The sequence below is a fragment of the Malaclemys terrapin genome, chromosome 2 (genome assembly GCF_027887155.1).
Source record: "Malaclemys terrapin pileata isolate rMalTer1 chromosome 2, rMalTer1.hap1, whole genome shotgun sequence".
NCBI classification, from domain to species: Eukaryota; Metazoa; Chordata; order Testudines; family Emydidae; genus Malaclemys; species Malaclemys terrapin.
In genome coordinates this window covers 35,519,705-35,534,910 of record NC_071506.1, presented here as the reverse complement: position 1 = coordinate 35,534,910, position 15,206 = coordinate 35,519,705, and the positions used below count along the sequence as shown (strand labels likewise).

At 39.1% G+C, this 15,206-nt stretch overlaps 1 protein-coding gene across 1 annotated transcript in view; it reads left to right on the top strand.

Annotated features, from left to right (window-relative positions):
- Positions 1-15,206, top strand: part of RIMS2 (regulating synaptic membrane exocytosis 2) — a 788,551-nt gene that overhangs the window by 471,388 nt on the left and 301,957 nt on the right. Inside the window, exons 13-15 of the mRNA XM_054018206.1 lie at positions 10,726-10,856; positions 13,414-13,585; positions 14,211-14,364. Coding sequence (XP_053874181.1) covers positions 10,726-10,856; positions 13,414-13,585; positions 14,211-14,364 — 457 coding nt within the window. The remainder of the gene's footprint in view (positions 1-10,725; positions 10,857-13,413; positions 13,586-14,210; positions 14,365-15,206) is intronic.

Here is a 15,206-nt window from a genome sequence, read left to right as displayed (position 1 = left end):
AAATTTGTACCTTGTCTAAAGAAATGAATTTTGTGTATATTATACTCAGTGCTTGCATTTTGAAAAGTAGGTTGATTTAATCAAAACCTGATTTAATTAAAAATATTTTCTGTCTGCCTCTTATCATTGAGTTTATTGAGTTTTATGGTCCTATTTGGGTACAAGTTGTTTGCCTTTTTTCATTAGGAAACCCTTAAGGTACTGTAGATTAACGCAAATGTAGGTTGTACTAATATGTTACAACGCTTCTGTTGTTTTGCTGCATGGTTTTTTCAGTTTTTTGTATGTAGAATATTACCTGCGTTTGTTACAAAATATTTTTATGGAAATGTTCATATTGTTTGAGAATTGTATATTTTTTTCTTATATTGCTCAATCTCTGCCCAAGGAAAGGTGAAAATGAAAGGTTCCAAATGATGAGAGTGAGATTTTTAATTTTCATAGTGAAATGGAAAAGTGATCATAGTGTTAACTTGAAGGGAAACGTTAGATGAGATAGGTTAGACAGCAGAAAATGGTTTGGCTGGGATTAAGGTTTAATAAGCAAAGCATACTGACTAATTTTTTTCCCCACACTTTATGATTTCCCTAAAGTGGTATATACAAATGCATAATTATAAGTTCAGAATAAAAGCGTGAGAAAAATTCAGAGCAAAAGGTTAAAAGCTTGGTAATATTGTTTAAAATAATTATTCTTACTATGTGCTACTGATATGTACTGGGTATCTAGTAAGAACTTCAGTGCAGGTCCTTTAATATGTGACTGATAATGCTGATTTATGAAGGTGGTAATCAAAATGGAAAACAAAAGTTATATACAAATTCAGACACAAATTGTTAAAAGCCCAGGAAGGCCAAGTACTGGTCACGACCTTATGTATAATTTAAATAATTCATTTATGTTTCTCTTCTGCTTAGATATTTTCAAAAGAAACTATAAATTAGCAATTTCATCTGACAAGCAAGTGCTCCACTGAAAAGCAAACATCAGCCTAAATTCCATGATTTTATGAAGTATTATAATTTAGAAGGGACATGTGGTAGCCCATCATTTTTAATTACATTAAATAACAAAAATCCTGATATAAATCCCATTTAAAATAATTTATTTCATTGAAGAATGAAAGGTATCTTCATTTGATCAAATGATCGTGTTACTCATGATTAAGAGAGTAAAAATAACAATAATTCTGTATACAGCATACACAGCAAATGACATGTGTGTGTAAGGAATAAGCATCTCCAACACTGATTATTTATTACAGTTCTATTAATTAAGGACTCTATTCAGATGAAATTTTATTTTTGCACATTGTCCACGGGGTCTTTACAGACCTCTTTGTGTAGTCTTCTACAGAGTATAATTCTGGTCAAAGAGTCAAATGTTGCTTGGCATGGTTCTCAGGAAGCTCATACTCATGGCTTTGACAACATTATCCTAACTAGCATGAGAGACAAAGTCATGCCTCCCAATACGTCTATATTCAGTAGGAAGGTAGATGGATTAATCTGGATTAGTGTACAGACCTCAGGGATGTTCACACTTCACTGTCAGTACCTATTCATTTAATCACTCTGAAAGATGGTGTGTGCCCCTGATTCCACTGTCAACTTCCCCACTGTTCACCCATACCCTCCCACCTCTCACCATCACCACCACACTCCCTCTCTATCCCCTGAATCCCTGGGTATTTTTTTGAGCTTCACTACTACTTCGATGTATTCCACACATGGGTATGTATGTATGCACACCATGCACCTGGGTCTGGACATTTTTGGTAAGCAGTTTCCATTGGTCTGCACATGCACAGTTATTTTCCAAAATAAGAATATAAAGGGCAGTGTGGCTAGACACCTCTCCAGTTCCTTCTTATCGCCGCATGGCCTGAGTTGGAACCCTCCATGTCTACTTCAATCTTTCTTTACTGTGAACCTATGAATACAATTTGTAAATAGTTTTTGACAGTTTGGTATTTTCTTGTGTTTAGCACACTAGCATAGTTAGTTTTATTCGTCCTGCTCCAGGGAGCTTCTCCCTTCGAAGAGGGACTTTGACAAGAGTTCAGGGGTTCAAGAACTGTGTCTCTTCCTCCTATTCCTTCTGTGTCAACGACAATCTCCAGCACTGCCTCTATTGCCTTACGGAGGCTAATATCACCTCCAGTTTGCAGTATCTGCAGCTCCTTCCCTCCTTGAACTTGTGAGGGACCAGAGTTTGGTCTGCAGAAGTATTCATGGAGCAGCCCATGAGACCCCATTCAGATTCAGGCTGGGAAGACCTGCCTGAACAACAGTAAGAAACCATGATGGGATGATCATGCCTAGTGGTCAGAGCCATGGCAGTTGGGTCTAGTGGTCAGAGCCAGGGTCAGAACTAGAATTATGAATCCAGAGTAGGGTTGGAGTGAGGCTGGAGTGAGAGCAGAGCTGGAGCAGGACTAGGAATAGGGCTGGAACCAGAGCAAGGCTGGAACAACTCAGGCTTTGGGAGTCTGTTACCACCAACAGGAAGGAGTGAGTTCCAAGACCTGGAGTGATGTTGAGCAGACTGAGCTGCTCTTACTCCTGTGGGGCTTAGATATCTACTCTGGAAGTTACCAGATCAGTCTCTGTCTTGTGGATTGGCTGGAGCCCAGCACAGAAGTGACTTATCACCTTACACCAACAGCCTGAGCTAGTGAGCAGAGCCCCTCTAAGCATGAGCTCCAGAATTGAGGTAAAACTCTTAAGCCTAAGAAACCCTCTCCTAAGAATAGGGACATGAACATAAGCATAAGGTCATAACTTTACCTAGATATGCCTCTAGTAGAAAGGATCCTCCCTGTCTTGGTCAAAATTGGGCGAGTCCTCACGTGCAGGTCCTAAAGAATTAGGTCCTCAGAAAACTTCTGTCCAAGAAGTAAAGATCAGAGGAAGAAGATCTGATGGTATTGGCTCTGTTGCCACCCCACAAACCTAATGAGCAGTACCCAGCGGTTCTGTCTGGGAGTTCAATGCTGGAACCCTATCCAACGACACCAACTGTGTGGGATCCTCTAAACACTAGATCTTCAGATGGCTTAGATCCGCTGGTACCCTCCTCAGGAGCCCTTAAAACACCACAAAGGACCAAAGCCTTTGTGAGGTTCATGTCTATTTAAGAGCTAATCTGCTACTCAGCTCAATCTCTGGTTTCATTTTTGACTTTTAGCAGCTCCCCTTCCTAGTTAGACATGCTGGACCAGCATGGATGTTTACTTCAATAAAAAATCATCTCTCTCATGCATGGGCTTCTGACTCCTTCATGAGAATCCTAAACAACATTGTAGCAGAAGTGATTGGACATACATGTTGGATCATGTGATGTGAACACTGATGAAAAGAAAATGGAGCAACTAAGGGTTCCAGTGAAGCAGAAACTCTCCAGGCATGCAATGGGCAACTGAAGGAGTTTTGAGCAGCAGCTCAGCCTTTACATGAAGGTGAGTGGAGTCACTGAGAAACCATGTAAGCAAAAGGTACTGTTTCTAAATATAGTGGGGCCTGAGGAGTTAGATGTCTATAATAGTCTGCACTTGAACCAAGCAGAGCAGGCTGATTATTATCCTCTGAAAGTTTGAGGAGTGCTGCATTCTAAGAAAAATGAGACTTTTGAGAGATATCAATTTCATATGTGGTCACAAAAAGAGGGAGAATCGTTTGAGGAATTTGTAAAGGATCTCAGACTGTTGAGTCAATTGTGTAATTTCAGAGGACTCACAGATTCCCTAATTAGAGCCCAGATAATGATGGGCATCAGAGACCTGCAGCTCAGAAAAAGATTGCTGGAGGATCCTGATCTCAAGATAGAAAAAGCAATCAGCATCTGCCAAGCAACAGACCAGGCTGAAGCTTTCGGAGGGAAAGTAAGGCACTGAAATAGTGGAAAGGATAACATATCCTCAGAGAAAGGAGCAGAGACAGAACAGAAATTCCAGGGAGACATCTATGAAACACAATCAGAAAAAGTGTGCAGAAGACAGCATAAAGAGCTGTACATGCTGTGGTCACAGACATAGTCCGCAGCAGTGTCCCACCTTTGGGGAAAGTTGCAACAGATGTAAGAGGTGAAAAGTGTTATGCAAGAATTTGCAAACAAGAGGAGTGTGGGTCCAGAAAGAAACATAGTGTACATTTGTTGCACAGAAAGGAGGATCACTACAGTGCAAGCAACAATGAAGAAGAACTTTTCATAGGAATTTTGCAAGAACTAACGGCATCAAATGACTGGACTATTATGCTGGAAACAAATGGAACCTCTGTGACTTTTGAATTGGACACTGGTGCACAAGCCAATGTTGTAGCAGACTCTATTATAAAAGATCTGAAGAAAAAAACAAATGTTCACAGCAAGCAGATAATGCTTACAGTGGAGTGATGATTCCTACTGTTGGTGAATGTGATCTTGAGGTAAAGGTAAAAAATAAAAATGAAAAGATTAAGTTTGTGATAGTTCCAGGGAAATATGTACCTATATTAGGGTTAAAGATGTGTACGGCGTAGGATAGGTATTGAAAAATGCAAAAGAAGGGCTAGAAATATTCTATACTGGCCACAAATGAATACAGATAGAGTAAAATCCATTAAGGCTTGTGAAACATGCCAGCAATACAGAGATAACCAAATAAAATGGCCTATGACGGTAAATGAAGACATTTTGTCACCCTGGTCCAAAGTAGGCATGGGTCTGTTTACTTATGCTGACAAGAATTATATATTATATATTGGTTCTGGATTATTATTCTCATTTTCCAGAAATAAGAGGATTTGAGAACACTAGAGCAAAACATATTATTGTGAGTATCAAATCTATCTTTTCTAGACGTGGCATACCAAAGTGGTCATGTCAGCCAATGGACCACAATTTGATGGTTATGAGTTCTCATATTTTGCAAGAAAATCCAAGTTTAAGCAAATTACATCTAATCCAAGATGTCCACAGTCTAATGGATTTATGGAAAATGGTATTAAGATAATAAAAAGACTATTAAAGACAGCAGAGGAGTCTTATACAGACCCTTATCTGGCATTACTAAATTATAGGGCAGCTCCTTTGAAACATCGATTTTCACCAGCAGAGCTTTTATTGATCTCTCCCATCAATTCTTACTGGGATCCATGTGATCATATAGAGGCACCCTGGATCCATGCAAGAATCACACTGGCCCTCCTCTCCCTTCCTTCTGACTCTTCATGTCAGGATCTGTGGGGGAGGAGTTTGAGCCATATCCAATGTTTCCAATGGGTATGCCATGCTCCTCACTGTTGAGGCAGTTGTTCCATCATCTCCCTCTCCACCCAATGACCATAAGCAGCACCAGGAGTTGTTGCAGAGGATGGCTACTGAAGTCCAGATACCTCTTGAAGAGGTCCAGGACACACAGCAGAGATTACTAAACACCCTCCAGCCTTTTAGCCCTTCAAGGGTGGCCTTTCCAGTTAAACAAGCCACTGACATTTCGGTGTGGCACACCCCTGCCTCTTGTGCCCCAAACCTGAAGAAAGCTGAGAAACAATATTTCATGCCAGCTAAAGGGGGCGGCATTTTTATTCACTCATCCAGCGCTCAACTCCATAGTGGTGCAAGTGGCTACAGAAAGGTCCAGAAGCAGTTCTCCAAGACTACCCCTACTGATAATGGTGTTAAATGCTTTTTTGGAAAAGTATAAGCTTGTATTTTGAACTCTGATGTATTCACATCTTTGAGTATCAGTTTAACTCCTAGTAAAGTTTTTTAATGCATACCGAGTGCTGTTAGGCAATATTTTCCTGGGAAATTATATAGTCTTAAACATATTTCCCATTCACCATCTTTAATTAGCCTGACAGCCAGAATTGGCTGTGAACTCCTGTTCTTCCTTACCTTGCAGTTTCAATTTGCCACACAAATATCAACAAGTTTAATCAAGTATAATAATGTATGCACTGCCAATATATCAGTGCTGGCAAACAGGATGAGCCTGGTAGAGAAAACATTTATGTGTAGGTAGGCACCTTGAATAGCTATGATTTCCTGGCAGTTATGCCTTTAAACTCGGATCAATGTAAGGGCTTGTCTACACTACTGGCTGGATCAACGGGCAGCGATCAATCCAGTGGGGGTCGATTTATCGTGTCTAGTATAGACACGATAAATCAACCACTGATCGCTCTAGCAGTATTCCACCTCAATGAGAAGCGCAAGGGGAATCGATGGGAGAGCGTCTCCCATCCACACACTGCAGTGAAGACACTGCAGTAAATAGATCTAAGTACGTCGACTTCAGCTACGTTATTCATGTAGCTGAAGTTGTGTAACTTAGATCAATCCCTCTGTAGTGTAGACCAGCCCTAATTTATGAGTGCTTGGGCATTATCTTAAGTTATTCATGTGTGTAGTTTGCCAGAAATCTCCATAGAGAGACTTGGTTTTTCTTGTTCACAAGTGTTACTAGGCACAGTAACATTTCCAAATAAATACATTTCCATAGCAGATCAATCCATGACATTCCATCGTGCATGTAGACAGGAAATATAGGTGAAGTTGGTTCTCCTAGCTCAGCCCTACAATACTGTTTCCCACCCTCAGTAACAGCTGCACCCACTGTTACCTGTTGGCACTCCTCCCGTACTTGTTCCCAGCAGGCCAGAGAGCAGCCAAGACAGTATTAATCTGGTTTTGGCTATGCTCAGGAGCCACTCTTTATTTTGGGAAGGTACTCAAAAGCTCATGTCAGCTACACCACAAACTTTCCCACCTGAGGAGTAACATCTGCATTTATAGAAGCTTAATCTAAATAAAAATGTAAACAAAATCATCCCCCTGAGGTATCATTTGCTCGAAAATGACACAAAATAGAAAAGAACTTACTATTTCAGCTACAAAACATTATAATTATAAAAATAATTATAATGCATAAAATAATTATGCACATTATATATAAAAGGAGAAAAAAAGCAAAGCTCAATACCACCTAAGGTTGGTGGTGCTAACCATAGTCATCTCAGAGCAGAGTTTGTATGGCAGAGTTTGTATGCCAGTAAAGCTTGTGGTCACCTTCAACTGTGACCTTTGCATGCAGTTATGTGAGAGTGCATCTCCCCACCTCAAGACATGTGCAGCAATGATTGGAACAAATCAGTAAAGAAGTCAAAGATACCATAATGTTAACAGGTGTAAATACATTCTGTTTTTACATCTGTAAGATACAACTGTCTATGTAAACTATATCATATATTATACACACAACATGTGCCCCTACCCAACATTAAAAGAACATTATTCAGGTTGCAAAGTCAAGCACTCAAAAATTTCAAAATGCGAGAATTAAGGTTGCCTGTGCAATCTTAATCCAGTCCCTTTATGCCTATGCATTATACTATAGTCTTCATTACATTATCACATACTATATTTTCAATTGAACCCCGGCCTCATTCAGTGCATATGATAGACAGTTCTTTATCAATGATCAGTTATTCAATAGTTATTTTCACTCCACTGTTTAATGCGTGGCTCTAGGCCTTAATTACTGCACACTATTCAAGTCCTGCTCTGAAGACAGAATTATCATGGAAATTTCTGTGGTGCTCATCACAATAATATCTGAGTACTTCACAAACAATAATGAATTTATTTTCACACCAGCCCTATGAGATGGAGGTGTGTGGGGGGGTGGCATTATCCCCATTTCACAGATGAGGAACTGAGGCACAAAGAGATTAAGGTCAAAATAATCCACTAGTTTGGGTGTCCACTTTGAGATGCCTAGTATGCCTGATTTTTCATACTACTTAGCATTATATAACAATTAATATGTTCAAAGCACAGCTCACATTGACTTCAATTCCAGCTGTGAGTGCTCAGCCTTTCTACAAATAAGACGACGGGGTCTCAAGTTGGGCACCCATAGAACACAGAATTAGTGACCACCTATAAGAAGTTTGGTTTAAGTGACTTGCCCAGCATTGCATAGAATCTCGTTGACAAAGCAGGGATAGAATCTAGTTCCTGAGGGGAGTATTCAACTGCCTTAAAAATGAGACCCTCCTTTTTCTTCCTGTAATTCCCTGCCTCATTCACTATAGACCTTCCAACTTCTGCAACAACAGAAGCAGGGATCATGCACACAATAGCTACCTTTATTACGCTTATGGCTACTCGTAAAATCTGTCTCCCCTTTCCCCCCACCTCTCCCAACTGCCCCAGCAGTTACCAGTCTCCTTCTCTTCCAGACCCTGCCTCCCCCTCTGCTCCTCATATAATTACAGTCTTCTTTCCCTCACCACCTACTGGACCCTGTCTTGTTGAGTTTCTCTCCTGGGCTCCCACTATCAGTCTGCTTTCCCAGCCAGTCCCACTCTCCCCACCTCAACCTCAACTCCTAGTCCCACTTTCCCTCTTCCCCATTCCAGCCTCCCTGTCCCAATCTGTTCCTGTAACCTGCCCCTCTCAGTCCTTCTCTTCTCCCTCAGCATTCCAATCAGGCAGCTTCATGCTGCCTGGGCCCAGCAGAGGGGGCTTTGAGAACACATGCGAAACCAGCTCCTTGCTCTCAGTTCTGGTGGCTAGTCTGGCCTGCAGCAACCCAGAGCAGGGAAAATCCTGCTCAGGTGTGTTGGTGGTAGCAGCAGGGGCAACCCATATAGTACTCTTTGGTTAGGCAGGGGTGATATTGACAGTGCCCCCACCCACAGAGCTGCTTGGGAGTGATGTGGTGAGGCAGAACCTCCCTAGTGACCTGTCTGTGAGTGGGTGGGGGTTTCCAAGACATCTTTTCAGTCAGGGACAGCCCCTCTCAGAGCCCTTTGCTGAAGGAGGCACAGTGATTCCTCTAGTTGAATGATGAGAAGTGGGCACTTCCCAACAGAGCCTACTGCATGTAGGATAGAGTAACACCTTTCCCAGGACTGTCTGTTGAAGGGTGGGTGGTAAAGGTGGCACCCCACAGACTAAGGCCGCCTTTGCTGTGATGTGGTCAGTGCAGCCCTCCCCACCCAACTGTCCAACTTGAATGAACATCAATCCTCAGTTTGGGGGAAGGTTGCTAGAGCCCTCTGAATTGAGTGGTTGGGGGAACAGCCCTCTAGAGCTCTCTGTGTGAGTTGAAGATGTTGAGGGTAGCACTGCTCCCTCCGTCTTCTGTTTGGAGTAGTCATAGAGCCACCTAACTGGGAGTACAGAGGTGTCTCCACGAAGCTTGTTAGTGAGCTGGAGGCCCCCTCTTCCCCTGAAGAGAAATTTTAGAGAAAGTGGTAGTGGGGAACAGAGGCCTTCTCCTTCCTTTGAATATCACTGGCTGATGTTAGGCACTATAGTGATGGACTGGGGAGGAATGAGGCCCTGGCCTACCAGAAAATAAGTTGTGTGTTTGTGGTCATGTTCTATCAAACTCACTGAAGTACTGGGAACTACAGAAGCCTGAGCCAGTCTTTTGTGTTTTTGTCATATGACCTGAGAAGTGTGCCAGCTGCCAAGGCCTATCTCTGGTTGCCTGAAGACTAGGAGCTGTGGTGCCAGCTGAGGTGCCCCTTCACCTGGCCTAACCAAAGAGTGTGAGCTGGGATCAGGAGAGGTAGTGTCAGCCCTCAATTTCCTGCCCATCAAAAGTGTGGTGGTGGCACCTCCCATCACAAGATTTACCTCCGCTGGGATGTGTCTGTTCCTGGAGATGGGCTGCTATGGTGGGTGTGGTGTGACAGGACTGAGCACTCCCCTCCCTGGCTTTAGTAGGTGCCACTGGTAGCTGCTGCTTCCTCTAAAACCTCTAGATCTTCTTCTGTCTGTAGCAGACTTTCTTGTACTTATAATCAGCTCTGTCAGCCTGTCTGTAATGATGTCACAGTGATGGTATCACACTATCATGTGATACCCTGATTATTTTTAATACTTAATCCTGCTATGGCTACACCATTTACCCCTGAAAGAGAGCAATGGTCTAATGTAGATATGCCCTGTATGTGAGCAATATATATTTGGAAGCATAATGTTTAGGCTGGAATGTGTAAATAGCAGTTTGTTATGAGCTTCTAATACCTGAAGTTAAAAGGATACTCCATGGCTAATCTAATCTAGCTCTGAGATTAATTAATTAATTATAAAAACAACTTGTACAGCTAAATAAAATAATTTTTTGGCCTGTTGGTTTGGTTATTATGCTGAGTTGGATTGAGGAGGGAATCATCATAATGAAAAATTCACCCACCCTTTCATCTGTTTGTGGAAGCTCCTGAGAATTGAACATAAACATGCCTCCAAAATTATTCTGAATATCATTTGAACAGATCCATAATGCCTATGGCTTCATTCCATAGTCTTTCCTTCCCAACAGGATATGAAACATTCATTCATTGTGAATAGAGCCCTTAGAAATGGCAAAATATTTAAAGACCCCATGTAGCTAAATACTATACAGCAGAACCCAAAACTACAAAAGGAACATAATTTTAAACAGTTCACTACTTGGAAATCAATGAGAAAGATATAAGATGCATATATGTGTGTTTTTTTAATGAAATAACTTTTGATACACATTGAAGTTATTACAGTGTATCCTTTCATTTTTCTGCCTCACTACAATATACAAAATGGAATACAAATGATCTGTGTTGTAATAATCAATAAAACCATCACAGTTGAGGGGTTGAAGAGTAAAATGCATCTTGGGAGGGGGAATAGTGTACTAGATTGTTAAAGAAATGAGCTGACTAATGCATATTTTCTCATTACAGATAAAGCTGTGGTATGACAAGGTTGGTCATCAGTTGATAGTCACAATATTGGGAGCAAAGGATCTTCCTTCAAGGGAAGATGGGAGGCCAAGGAATCCTTATGTTAAAATTTACTTTCTTCCAGACAGAAGGTAGGGTCAAGGGAAAAGTAAGGGATATTTTAGTAGAAGTTAAAATAGATATTCCGATGACATGCAGAGTTGAAAACAGATTGCTAGCTAATACTGGTCATACATGAGATTTTATAGAATAGTCTTAAAGAATGGAATTTAGTGATTGAACATGTTATATAACAGTGTAGAACAGGTTTTACATTTCTTTGAATACTATTTTCTGTTAATCAAATTAACTTCAGTTAAATTATTTTATCAACTATTGGATGGCAAACTAAAGATAAACCTGTCTGCACTGCATGAGGAGCTGTTGTTTGCAAATACTGTTGTTAATATTTTAAGGCCATATTATCTGCTAGGTTGTTCTTGTGTAGGGGACAGGAAATTCCACAGATATAGATTAATTGAGTTTCTGACTGATAATTTCTTCAAGGCATTCATTGTCCCCCCCATCCCCGTCCCCACAGCAAAAGAGGAAGAGGGCTTGGCATCCAAAAACCATGAGTCTCAAATTGTGGTACTGACAATTTAATGCTGATGAGGACCCGAACCTGTGACATGCTGAGAACCCTCAGCTCTAATTGTAGGCCTTTCTCACTACACAGTATTGATATTAATTTACACTAGTAATTCCCATGGCATTTAGGAGAAGATGATGGTGTGATGGGGCCTTTACCTCTCCTACCCCCTTTTATCTCAGTACTTGATTCTGTGAATGTAGTTGTTTCCATTGGGTCAGAGGGAAGGGGAACAGTTAGAGGAGTCCTTCTAACTGGAACTCTCATCTGTGTTTCCTCTGCTCTTGTTGACAGAGGGGAACATTTGGCTTTATTTTGTGGTATGTTGTGAAATGTAGCAGAGGTTTGCTGTAAATTGTGGAATCAGAATATGAAAAACTGATTGATGGAGCGATAGAATAATATGCATCTTTAAAATAAGCATTTTTACTGCATGTGTTTGTTATACTGTACATAAATGTTTCCCAGCCTGGAGATTCTGCCTTCCTATCCATTTCTCCTCAGCCCTGTCTGGGGTAGAGCCAGTTAACCTTAAATATTTAATTAGAAAGAATTGTCTAATCATGAAAGGTGCTAAGTACCTTAATTTCCATTGATTTCACTAGGAATTGAGGGTGCTCAACTCCTTGCAAGATTGTCCTTTTCATCTTCACCATATTCAGTATGGTAAAGTAACCTGATATAGGATAAAATGGTGAAGTTAGCCAAACAAAAATGGTTTATCTATTTTATGTCAACTTGGATACTGTGATATCTTTTATGCCATCATCATATGCATTGCTGTATTTCAAAAGCTTTTTTACAAAAAGGTCCTGGTTAGGCCTCTTTGCCTTAAAAGTTTTTAAACCATTGGCCTAATAAAATATAGTCGTCTAGATCCTCAGCTCATGCAAATTGGCATAGTATCATTGAAGACAATGGAGTAGGTGAAGATCTGCACTAACTGGGGTTCAGATTCATTGTTTTATTATATTTATCTTGTCCACTTTTTTGAAGATCAATATTCCCACCAATAATTTCTGTTTTCATATTGTTAGATAATTAGAGCTTTTATCATGCAATGGGATATGGGCAGAAAGACCCCTATACCTAGGTTGGAAATGGATGGTCAGGTGATGAAAAGAAGAAAAAATCCCCAAATATAATATAAAATAAATAGAAATATATTATTAAAATAAAATAATGTATAAAATACCAATAATGATATATTTTGGAATTTTACCATGATTTAGTAATGTTTTACAAGAAATACTTTGTGTTGTTCTTTTTATTTTCTTTTATGTGAGGAGTGTAGAATTTTTCCTTTAATTATTCCTGGTATTTCCTCCTCATATATAAAAGAAACAGCAGTTTGTCTTATTGAATTAGTTTTCTTCTGACAGCCAAACTGCTTTTTCTCTTCTCTGAAGAATAAACCTAGTAGTCTAAAATAAATCTGTTATGCATGGAAAAGTAACCTGCTAGAGGAAAAGTGCAGTTAAACAACTCAAGCATTTAATTAGGTGAGCATGTGAAGCTCTGACTAAACAAATTTCACTGGAAAAACATGTCCAATGTAACTATGGTGAACAAATCTTGAGTGTTGAAATACGCAATTAGAGTTATTTATTTTAACAATATGGATAAAATGCAACTACATAGTTAACATGTTGTTCCAACATCTAGCTACCAGAAGTTTACAAATAATGCAATTGTTATTCATATAATTAGAATGTTATACACTTAGAATATTTACAAATGTGCCAGTATCTTCATTATATTGTTAAAAATATATAAATTAGTACCGCAGTTGAATGACGCAAAAAACCCAGCAAGTTTTAAACAAATGAATTTTGTAAACACACTTCATGAATACAAAACTGTAAATTATAACCAGTCCCAGGTCCTAATCTTTTTTCCATCAGAAACTCCTAATTTTGATGTCCTTCTGGTTTATTGTTAGTCTTTCAAACTACACACAAATTACCACTGTTCTAAGAGATCATGCATTTAACAAAATGCTTAGTACAATGTAGTAGGTTTTTGGAAGTCTTTAATGTTTAAATTGCTCTTTGCAGTGATAAAAACAAAAGAAGAACAAAAACAGTAAAGAAAACATTGGAACCCAAATGGAACCAAACATTCATTTATTCTCCAGTTCATCGGAGAGAATTTCGAGAACGAATGTTGGAGATTACACTTTGGGACCAAGCACGAGTTCGTGAGGAAGAAAGTGAATTTTTAGGAGAGGTATTTGGTACTGTTTTAACTCTTCATAATCAGTCAGTAGTTTGGGGACTTTGTCAATAGTACATGGATGAGTGATGATTTCTTTGGCTCTTGTGAATAAAATATTTTTATCAGATGTAAAAAAAAAAAAGCTGACAGTGTTGGACGTATTTGACTGCTTAATAGTAACTCTTCCTAAAAGTTACCTGAAATTTATGATGTAATGTTGTTATCCGATACATTCTTTAGTTGTTCTGTCTTAATAACAGCATGCACATAGTTTCAAAAAGTCATATTCTTTGAGGATTGTTGATAATGGTCCAAATTTGTCCCTGGCGTAACTTTACTGAAGATGTTGAAATATGTTTATTAATTTGTCCCAAGATGTTTAGATGCTGTTCAGATTGTCATTAAGTTGCTAAGGTTGCTATTAAAGCTAGAAGTGTTTGTCTTATTCGGTGTCAAATTTTGTTACAAGTACTATATTCATAAGTGTCTTGATGGCTCATTTTTGAGTGAATGCAAGAACTCTTTTTAATTTCAAATGTGTATGTTAACATTAAAAGAATGATTAGAATAAACTGTATAGAAATACCTATTTTAAAATAGTGTTCCACTGTAGCACCTGTGCTTGTTTCTTTTGTAGATTCTTATTGAGCTAGAGACAGCACTATTAGACGATGAACCTCACTGGTACAAACTTCAGACACATGATGTTTCCTCATTGCCACTTCCCCATCCCTCGCCATATTTGCCACGCAGACAGCTACATGGTGAAAGCCCTACACGGAGGTTACAAAGTAGGTTATTAATATTACTAATGCTGTGTATATTTCATCTAAATTAGTGTGTACAGTATGTTACATTCTAAGCTAAAGATTTGTAAAAGGAGAAGTCGACATTGTGTGTTTGTTTTTCATTGCCATTAATCAGTGCCTTTTGATTGTCAATGAGCATCTGAAGTACTCAAAATGCTAATGCCGAATAGTGCATGACAATGCATTCTTTCTTAAAATATATGGCCAGATCCTCAGCTGAAGGAAATTAATTTAGTCAATGAAATTATGCCAGTTTTCACCAGCTGAGGACCTTCTAATCTGATTGTACACCCAAAGTGAAACACAGTAACTGTCTTCTAAACTTTTTTTTTAAAATGAAGTACAATGACTTGTATGTAACTTTGCATGTATTGAATTTAATACAATTGTTTGTTACTGCCTTTTGATACTATCACTACAGTAAAAAGAGCATGTTCAACATTTTGTTAAATTCTGACAATTCTGAATTGTCAGACCATTTGCCATGCAAAAGTTTTTGTTTGATTTTGCAAGTAACAGTGTGCTTCATAACTCTATTCTGTATGGTACAATATTAGAGGTCAATGGTAGGTTGCAGTAAATAGCAGAAGTGTTAACAAAAGAACTTACACTGAGTTGGTAGAGGAAAATGTAATTGGGTACTTAAGGCAGAAAATAAGTGGTATGACCGAATCTTGTTTAATCACCTTCTTTTTTTTTTACCATTTAAATTTCTTTATTGAGTCAGTGTTTCAAAGTTGTGCTTTGTGATTTACTGTTACAAAATTTCTGTAGGCATTGTAAAGTATCCTTTGCAAATCCTACAGATATTTTTGTAAAAAAAA